The 9612-nt window shown below is 40.1% G+C and overlaps 2 protein-coding genes across 3 annotated transcripts; one reads left to right on the top strand and one right to left on the bottom strand.

Moving 5' to 3' along the window:
* Positions 1-631: 631 nt before the first annotated feature.
* Positions 632-6791, top strand: LOC140351064 (adenosine kinase-like). 2 transcript variants are annotated; one of them, XM_072436716.1, is made up of 11 exons: positions 632-774; positions 2622-2696; positions 3134-3187; positions 4392-4470; positions 4547-4719; positions 4886-4994; positions 5182-5352; positions 5436-5471; positions 5542-5656; positions 5732-5818; positions 5890-6791. In XM_072436716.1, the coding sequence occupies exons 1-11, from the start codon at positions 677-679 to the stop codon at positions 6012-6014; spliced, it is 1122 nt and encodes a 373-aa protein (XP_072292817.1). In that variant the 5' UTR covers positions 632-676; the 3' UTR covers positions 6015-6791. The 2 variants fall into 2 exon arrangements, with proteins under 2 accessions (XP_072292817.1, XP_072292818.1); XM_072436717.1 differs by lacking the exon at positions 632-774 and adding an exon at positions 1406-1561.
* LOC140351066 (dual specificity phosphatase 29-like) lies at positions 6245-8102 on the bottom strand. The gene is made up of 4 exons (XM_072436718.1): positions 7985-8102; positions 7537-7724; positions 7228-7451; positions 6245-7156 (listed from the first exon to the last, which is right to left on the bottom strand). Exons 2-4 carry the CDS (start codon positions 7713-7715, stop codon positions 6933-6935), a joined length of 627 nt encoding a protein of 208 aa, XP_072292819.1. The 5' UTR covers positions 7716-7724; positions 7985-8102; the 3' UTR covers positions 6245-6932.
* Between the last annotated feature and the right edge of the window lie 1510 nt (positions 8103-9612).

Genomic DNA, 9612 nt, shown 5'->3' with positions numbered 1-9612 from the left:
TCAAGGGGTTAATGTAATCGACAGTCACTTTAACAATTGAAAAGTGTTACAACATTGTTTATCCGTAGAAACAAACTCAAACCTGGCTAAAAGGTCTATGCAAATGATTGAAGTTTGAAATCTTATGTTTTTTTTTTTTATTCAGGCGAAATAATTAGACAGCTAAAAGAAGCACTTGGGATTTTGTGCCCTCAATCGTGTCTCTCGGGCTCAATGTGGCGTCAGCAGTTGTCAAAATGCTACCAGTTTTTAGATACTGTAATTGGTTTATACAAATATTTATTTTATTTACTTATTTTTATTTATTTTCTTATATAAAAAACACACACATGTTGGCTAAATTTCACATTCAGACACAATCAATCATTTCTCTTTTGGCAAACGTTACGAGCACACAACACACGATTACAGCTATTTAAACGTCTAAACATAATAAGCAACTTCACCCAACCTTTAACTTAATTATTTTAAGCAAGAATTAATTACAGGTGCTAGATGTAAACATGAATTGTAAACACGAATAGGGGAGACCGTCATGATTGGTGGAGTGCGAAGTTATATCATGTCGGAGCCTGCTCAGTTTTACGCAGGGGGCACAACATACTGGTTTCCGCAAAGCGCTCGCATTTTTTCCTCCGGCATCGTGCTGCGGTTCACAAAGCTCTGTCTGTAAACCATGGCCTCCCAAGAACCAAAGGCAAAGAAACATAAACTTTCCGACGAGGAAGAAGATGAAGATGTGTCTCCGTGCAAAAAGATTCTTCCTAAGCTAAGGTGACCCATAACAATCGTAATTTACGCGCAAATCAAGCGTAAATCAACTAATTTCACTTCTTTCAATAATGCACAGATGCTCATTCATTGCTGAAGTGTGCTTGAATTCAATAAGAGTGAGACAACTCTTTATTTTACAGTTATTTTTAAGCAAATCTGAGGGTCGTCTTTCAAGTGGTTGCACTTTATAGCCACAGTTGCCCCTTACTCTGCTTTGAGTGATATAACTTTGGCTAATGGTTTGCTAGTCCATTACCTCTCGTGGCATACCTTACAAATCAACTCATCTAATGTTTGAGAGTGATAGGCCTGTGTCTATGCTCTTTTTCCAGTGATGATTGGCAGTTGTTGATAAAGCACTTTGGCTATATCAGCGTTTAATCCGAGAAAATAGTGCCGGGTCTTGCCTCTGTTTTCCAGCCAGTGCAAAAAGTGGTGTTGTCCTCAAATACTGTCGATATTGCAGAATATACAGCAACCAGTTCAAGTATTTGTATGTTGTCTGCTGGCTCTGCACACATGTTTTTGGCTGTGCTCCTCTCGAATTGATGGTGGACAGTACAAACCACATGCAGGAGCCTATGGACAGACCGCCTCAGTCCCGCCCATCTTCAGACAAACCAATCCGTGATAGGAGTGCTGGTTGCAGGGGAAAATCGATGCATCAACCACTCAAATGGAGAAGTTTTGAATGTGTTTAGCCTTTTCAGAGCAGGTTTGAGGTTGTTCAACAGGTCTGTCACTGTTTGCCTGCTGGAACACAAACGCACACCATGTCTTCTGCAAGGTAAGACTTGGCTGACATGGACATGGTGTCATGAGCTTGTTTTTGGGAGGGAATGCACATCAACTGGAAGCAAAGAGAAATGTGTGTATTGCAGGAGCATAAATGGTGATATATACTAGTATACATATACAAAGCAGAGCAAGCAAGTCTTGTGTTTGTTGTGTAAATCTCTTATTGTGAATAGGTGTCTTTCCTGCTTTTTGGTGTTCTGTATCAATCTCTCCCTTCATGCTGGAAGTCTGATGTAGAATATGTGAGACGATCATGTGGAGCTGGCATCGGGACAAATGTGTGGAGAGGCTGTCTTCCATCTGGGTTATTCCCACTGACGCCAACATCAGGGATGTAATGGAGACATGATACAGCGAAACAAAGCCAATCGCATGGACATGAAAGAACGCACAGGGATCTTTTTTATTTCAGTCCTTCAGACTGGTATATTTCACTGACCATGAAATGTGATTACTGTTGGTGAAACAACCCCTATTATTGTGCATTGACACAAAGCACTGCGCTGCACCACAAGGACTTCTTTTTTTTTGCACGAGGTCTTTGTGTGGCTGTTGGAATGTTGTTGTTTTGTAATAGATGGATAGATATGTAATAGATATGCAGATATAAAATTGTGTTTGTGCTCCAAGAATTTGCCCCAGGAAAAAGAGCACACTTCTGCGCCTTTTTCTTTTTTACATGATTAAGCAGGCTGACTTTCCCCTCTAATTATCAGTTTATTTGTGGCCCATGATTTAATGGTCACATGATTAAGGCCATATGGGAAAACATGTGCAAGAATTGCATACTGCATGAAGATAGTGCCTAATGCACCAATATACTTTATGCCAATTGAACTGGAGCCAGGGGTTCGCATTCGCAGCACTGCACTATCATCGATCTAAATTTAATTTACTCAATTAACAAATCATCTGCCCTCCACAGATCTTCTGTCTTCTGTGGGGGCAGGGCTTCTGATCTGTTACAAAGGGAATAGAGGAGGATCAGGGTGTATTACATACTAATAACTGTTTTATATATATATATATATATTCTTTTTTTGTTTCAGCCCAAATTCATTATTTGGTATGGGAAACCCTTTATTGGACATCTGTGCTGTAGTGGACAAGGATTTCTTGGACAAGTAAGTGGCCTGTTGTTTTTTACCTATCTTACAAACTGTCTGATTTGCTACATCTCATCATACACATCAGTGCCACAGGTCAAAAGCTGATTTTTGGTTCAAGAGTCCACTTTCAAGACCTCTTAACTTACAATTCTGAACGTTAACAAGACAACTCGGAGAAAACAAAAATCTGTATCAAAATAACTTTGGCCTCTTTCTCAATTGGGTTAGTTTATTTTAAGAAACTCAATATTAAGCGTTGGTGCATTATAGAAGATTAATGTCGATTTGGCAGCTGTCTATGTTGTCATTTTGTCATCTCATTGTTGCTCAGCATTTCTTATGTTCTTTTGAAATATTGTATGCAAATATTGGTTACAGATTAACTAAACGGGAACATTTGCTTGATCTAATATTGACAATCCAAATAAACCATCGTACCCTTTTTTTTTCAGATACACCCTGAAGCCAAACGATCAGATCCTGGCTGACGACAAGCACAAAGCACTGTTTGTATTCCTATATTTATATTCCCTTGACATTTGATTTGTTGCTGGACGTACATGCTGTGTCTACTGTGTCTACAAAAAAAATCCAATTTGTGCTGATAAGAGGCTGGATGAGACAGTTTTCTCCTCTTTTCTCCGGAGTAGTTCAGTCAAAACAGGCATACACCAGAATCCTCACAGTTGACCTCAGTTCTTAACCTGGCCAATGGCAGATGTGGAGAGAGCGCTTCATGAGCCAGTGTCAGCCAATCAAAAAACAGGACAGAACACCTCCCAGTTACTTCGTGGCCGAGTCAAAAAAGCAAACATTTACTGCAGGATAAGATTGTAATGTCTTAGTAAATTATTTGAACTCCAAAACCACGTACACTACTTTGATGACTATGTGATGGGTGTTGAACATGTTTGTGAAGTCAGTAGCATTTTTTGGAGAAATCCTGGGAAGCTGTTATTGGAGTAATCACTTATTTTATCAGTATTTGTGATTCCAATTTTTTGAGTCTATCTATCTTGAGTCTATTTTTGTTTTATTACTTTTGGCATAGAGTAGATAGTACTCAAATTAAATCAACTCGTAATTCCCTAGATGCCTCTTTTAGCTCCAGGCCAAATAACCCATATTATCACAAGCCTGCTTTATTTCAGCTGTACTGAAACTATATACGGTACTATACATTTACATCCTAGTTTTGTATTACCAAACATGTCCAAACGTGAATGTATTTTTTAGCTTGAGGCTACTCATCAAAGACCTGTTTCAGTTAGTCAGAGTTGTGCAAGTACAAATGCACATTACTAATAAATGAGCATTCATGCATGACATGCGTGTTTATTGTGTGAACTGAGGGGGTGTCGACCATAGAGCATGCTAAGTACGGGTATATATTAATTCACATCATTCAGTAATGTAATTGATAAATGCATCAGGAATATAGATGTTTTATTTATTGAACTGTTTAAGTTGCATGTTTACAATATTTTAGAAACTTCCTCCCAACATTAATTGAGCAAACATGAGATATTGTTGTTAATGTTCAACTGCTGTGTATTAAGCTCATCTAAATTCATGCAAATTGTTCATTCCTTTAATGGGCCAACATATTACTTAAAAAGTTTAGCTGTAGTTTATTTTTCACATGAATTATGTGTTGCATATTTATTTTTTGCCAAGAAATCATGGTTATTATTTTGTTACGTTTGATAGATTTGAGGAGTTGGTGAAGAAGTTCAATGTTGAATATCACGCAGGTGGAGCAACACAGAACTCTATAAAGGTTGCCCAGGTAAGTCACACATTTACTTTGGTTTCACAGGCTACAACTGGACAGAATGACCCATTTATTTTTGTCAATGTTTTAGTGGATGATCCAAGAGCCTCATAAAGTGGGTACCTTCTTTGGCTGCATTGGCAAAGACAAGTTTGGGGATATCCTGAAAGAGAAAGCTAAGGAGGCCCACATCGATGCTCACTACTACGAGCAGAACGAGGAGCCAACGGGAACATGTGCTGCCTGCATCACTGGAGACAACAGGTACTAACACGTCTCAGCCTTTAATAATAACAGAGCTATTACAAATGACTTTTACTATTTACAAATCAAATGGACACTTCTTTCTGACTTGTTTCCTTTGTATTTGCTTTGTATATTTTGTAGCAGATTTCAACAAGTGGAAACAAATGTACTTGTTTTTGTTCAGGTCTCTGGTTGCCAACCTTGCTGCTGCTAACTGTTATAAAAAGGATAAACATCTTGACATGAAGGATAATTGGAAGCTTGTGGAAAAGGCCAAAGTCTACTACATTGCTGTACGTTGGTCCTTCTGTTATTTATATAAAATGCATTGTTTGTTAATCCCCATCAAGTTATTATTTGTTAGCGGTAGCTCTGATAACGTGTTGTTTATATAATCATGATAACAATTGGATTCAAAATAACTCCTTTAATAATTATAAAGATAATGTTTTTTTTCAATAAAGCATTATGTTCTTACAGGGTTTCTTCCTAACGGTTTCTGTGGAGTCCATCCTGAAAGTGGCAAAACATGCTTCTGAAAACCACAAAATCTTTTGTCTAAACCTGTCTGCGCCCTTCATCAGCCAGTTCTTCAAAGATAACCTCATGCAGGTTCTGCCATATGTAGATGTACTCTTCGGCAACGAGACGGTAAATACAGTCTTTATTTTTTTATACAACAAGCTGGAAATGTTGAGCTTACCATAATTCAAATTACATTGTTTATTGTGCAGGAAGCGGCAGCATTTGCAAAAGAGCAAGACTTTGAGGTACAAAAGGTGGACTCATTTTTTAGCAGATTCTTTACACCTTTTTTACGATCATATTTCATCCCTGTAGACCGAAGACCTAAAGGAGATCGCCAAGAAAACCCAGGCTCTGCCAAAAGTCAACAAGGAAAGACCAAGAATTGTTGTCTTCACTCAAGGAAAGAATGACACCATCATGGCCTTAAGTAAGATTTTAAAGTTACAGATTTTTATATTCTCTTGTTACAAATGTAATATAAATGACTTTCCTTTTTGACCAGGTGAGAAGTTGGAGACCTATCCTGTAATAAAAGTTGACCCTAAAGACCTTGTGGATACAAATGGTGCAGGCGATGCCTTTGTGGGAGGTATGGACACATTTATAACTTATCTTGTGTTGAAATTTGTGATAGTTTCTAAAATGTGTGTTGTGGCACAGGTTTCTTATCAGAGCTGGTTCAGGAGAAGCCCCTGGATCAATGTGTTAAAGCTGCTCACTACGCTGCCAATGTCATCATTCAACGCGCCGGGTGCACTTTTCCAGAAAAACCCAACTTCAGCTGAGGATTCCCACTGCTTTTAACCCGCTATTTTGCTTCTAGTCAAAACTTGTCCCATTTTCAAACTAATCTCTGCTCAGAACTGCCTTTAACCTCAATCCGTCCAAGTCACTTTGAAAAAGAATAGAACATTTTTTATGATGATTCCGTTTTCGTCCACTTGAGGTCAGTAGAGTAAATTACTGAGCAAATTCTTCCACGCGTCAGTAGCACACAAGAAAACACGGATTTAAAAAAAAAGATTTTAAAACGAACTGCAATTGAATGGACATTGGATGGATATCACAGATTAAGTCGATTGAAGCAGCAGCACGACCATATTTAAATTGTTTTTTTTTTCTTCAACAGAGCTCACTTTTGATTATGGAAGTATAAAATGGACTGGGGCAGCTTTGTTTTACATTAGGGATTATTACTTTTTTATAAAGCCAAATCCACACAGTGTTTATTCATTAATATATTTTTAGTTGTGAGTAAAATAAAGTAAATGATGCTAGTACATTTTTTTTGTTTCCCCATCTAGAGCAGTGATGGGCAATCATCATTTTACCTTGTCACCACAATAGTCATACAGTTGAGAAAACTTTAAAATTAGGAGGGCCAGATGTCACTTAACTGTACTGCTGTATATTTAACATCTACTGTGTTTGTAAAATGATCTGGATTTGTCAGATTTCTGCAGATGCTTTGTACTGTTAAATGCATGAAAAGTCTTATTTGTTCTAAGGCACTTCAGCCCATCTCTGTACTAGACCACTGGCAAATAAAACTGTTAATCAGATTGCTGACTCTGAAAAGTCCATTAACAGTTGCAACAAACTGTAAAAGCACTGTATATCAAATGCTCTTAACACATTCACATACATTAGTGTTTCAGCTCCAGTTTCAGTTTAAGGTGTGTCCACAGTACGTTGTAAACAGTTCATTGACTTTGCAGCTGTTTCTTCTGTTTCAGTCTTTCCTCCTGCAGTGTAATGTCTAGAGCCCTGAGCTGCTTTAAGAAGCCATGATTGGGGAGAACACAGCGACGCTGACGCACATGCTCACATGCATCCACCACAGTTAAACTGTGTTTGCTCATGAGGTAAGCCAAGACCAAGGTGGCAGAGCGGCTCCGCCCCATCACACAGTGCACCAGGACCTTGTCTGAAACACACAGATAAAAGGGTTACATCATTTAACACAGAGTCTACAAACATGTTTGGTCCAACACTCACTGTGGGGGTCTCTGAGGGCTTCATGGATGAACTCTGTTGTGGAGCAGAAATACTGGGACATGTTAAATGTGGGTTTGTCATCAGCCTCCACACCCAGATACTGAATGTCTGAATCACTGTAATAACTGGCTCCGGTCAGCACATTATTAAACTTTCCCTCAGCTGCGTTCAGGACATGTGTGATGCCTAGCTCCTTCAGACCCTCCACTTTCAGAGCAGTCTTTCTGTTTCAGAAAAAACAAATTACATCATATGGTTAGATTTCTTATAATGGAAGAAGGTTTCCCTGTAGGCTGTTTGTGGACTCACTCATCTCCGATGAAGATATTGGGCCAGACCTGGTCCACATGCGTGTATTGAGCCCCAGAGCTGGCCCAGAACAGCTGCTCCAGCTCTAATGTCCCAGGAGTGACATAATCACTGTCAGGATCCACGCGCACCGCTGCATAAGGGTTTCTAAGTCTGTTCTTTGTCACACAGGAAGTCATGATTCAACCCTCAGAGGTAGAAACAAACATGAATGAATTAGACACAAGAACAGCATTGTCCCAGAGAGTTTAATCACATTAGGCAAGTATTCATGCATGCATGTGATTATTGAGTAAGTGGACATTTACAGGAATAATTCTGATCTGATCAGGATGGTTTGATGCAAAGATGTATAAGATGAACTCAAATAAAAGGCAGGAAATCTAACTGGGGATTGGATAACATGTGCCACTAAACATGTACAACAAAATAAACAAATCTAACTTACTTTTGAGAGAATGTCCTCCTCTTGGACATGTGTGTATGTGTCCATGTGTCGGTCAATGCTCCGTGTGGGTCACTACAGGGCTGTTTGACTTCCCCAGAATGAGAGGCTCCCTGTTGGTAACCTGATATTTGAGTCAGCTGGGCTCCGACACCAGACCTCAACTCTGACACAACACAAATGTAACACATGCAATTGTATTTTAAAGCTGTAAGCTATTTGAGACTCCCTTCTGTAATATTATAAGCCTTTTTTGTACTACAGAATTCTGCTTGTAATAAAATGTGGTTGTTGTTACACTAAACCTGGCGTGCACATTAAGTACAGTCTCTAAACCAGTGTGTGGTCAGGTGTAACAATCTGCTTTCATTTTTCTGGTTATTTTTTGATGTTTTACCACTGGTTTTGTAAAGTGTTGCATGTTTTAATGTCACACTGCAAGCTTCTTGTTTTGTAGTTTTTAATTTCAATATTCATTTCTAAAACAATTTGTGCACACTTTGACAGAGCAGTGTTTACATTTACATTTTTCAATTTTGTGTGGATGTGTTCAAATCAAATCAATTTATTTTTGTAAGGCCCAAAGTCACAACAACAGTTGCCTCTGAGGGCCACAGGGAGAAATGAATCAACAATGTCTGTGGTGCCGAGGGAGTCAGACAATGTCTGTGGTGGCGATGGAGTCAGACAATGTCTGTGGTGGCGAGGGACGATGTCCCAGGGTCCTCTGTCCTTAGACTCTCCTTCTCGGCCAGGAAAAACTACAAAAAAACCTCTTTGGGAAAAAAGCGTAGAAACCTGGAGGAGTTCCAGTGAAGGAGAGATCCGACTCTCACAGACGGACAGACGGACACGAGGAGACTGGAGCTGGACCCACTCTTCAGGCAGATGAGGGACCGTCTGAGTCGAGCTGGACCCACTCTTCAGGCAGAAGAGGGACCGTCTGAGTCGAGCAGGACCCACTCTTCAGACAGATGAGGGACCGACTGAGGCGAACTGGACCCACTCTTCAGGCAGATGAGGGACCGACTGAGGCGAACTGGACCCACTCTTCAGACAGATGAGGGACCGACTGAGGCGAACTGGACCCACTCTTCAGGCAGATGAGGGACCGACTGAGGCGAGCTGGACCCACTCCTCAGGCAGATGAGGGACCGTCCACACAGGGCAGGGACCACTTCACCAGGGGAGGGGCATCTGGGTCCACAGGTCCTCAGGAGTGAAAGAAAGAAAAAGGCGGTGAACAGTTTGCAAGTGGAATCAAAAAATAAATATTGTTTGATAGCATAAGTAGTCAGAAGAAGAGGATAGTGCTCAAGCTGTCATACTTCCCCCAGCATAGTTACTCCTAGGGCAGCGTAGCTAAAGCTGTGGGTTTATGTTTCTGTTCCTAACTACTCTGACCATAAGCGATTTCGAAGAGGAACGTTTTAAGCCTGGACTTAAATGAAGAGACTGTGTCAGCATATTTAACATGGGTCGGGAGCTGATTCCATAACACAGGAGCTTGGTAGCTAAACGCTCTACCTCCTACAGTACTTTTAGAGACTCTTGGCACCACCAGAAGGCCGGCATTCTGAGAGCGAAGAGCTCTGTTTGGATGATATGGTTCTATAGCATCTTTGAGGTAG

Source organism: Eucyclogobius newberryi, unplaced genomic scaffold, assembly GCF_026437365.1.
Source record: "Eucyclogobius newberryi isolate DKJ021-1_F unplaced genomic scaffold, fEucNew1.0.hap1 SCAF_8, whole genome shotgun sequence".
Classification (NCBI taxonomy): domain Eukaryota; kingdom Metazoa; phylum Chordata; class Actinopteri; order Gobiiformes; family Gobiidae; genus Eucyclogobius; species Eucyclogobius newberryi.
The sequence above is the reverse complement of the archived record's forward strand: the minus strand, read 5'-3'. Positions and strand labels throughout refer to the sequence as shown.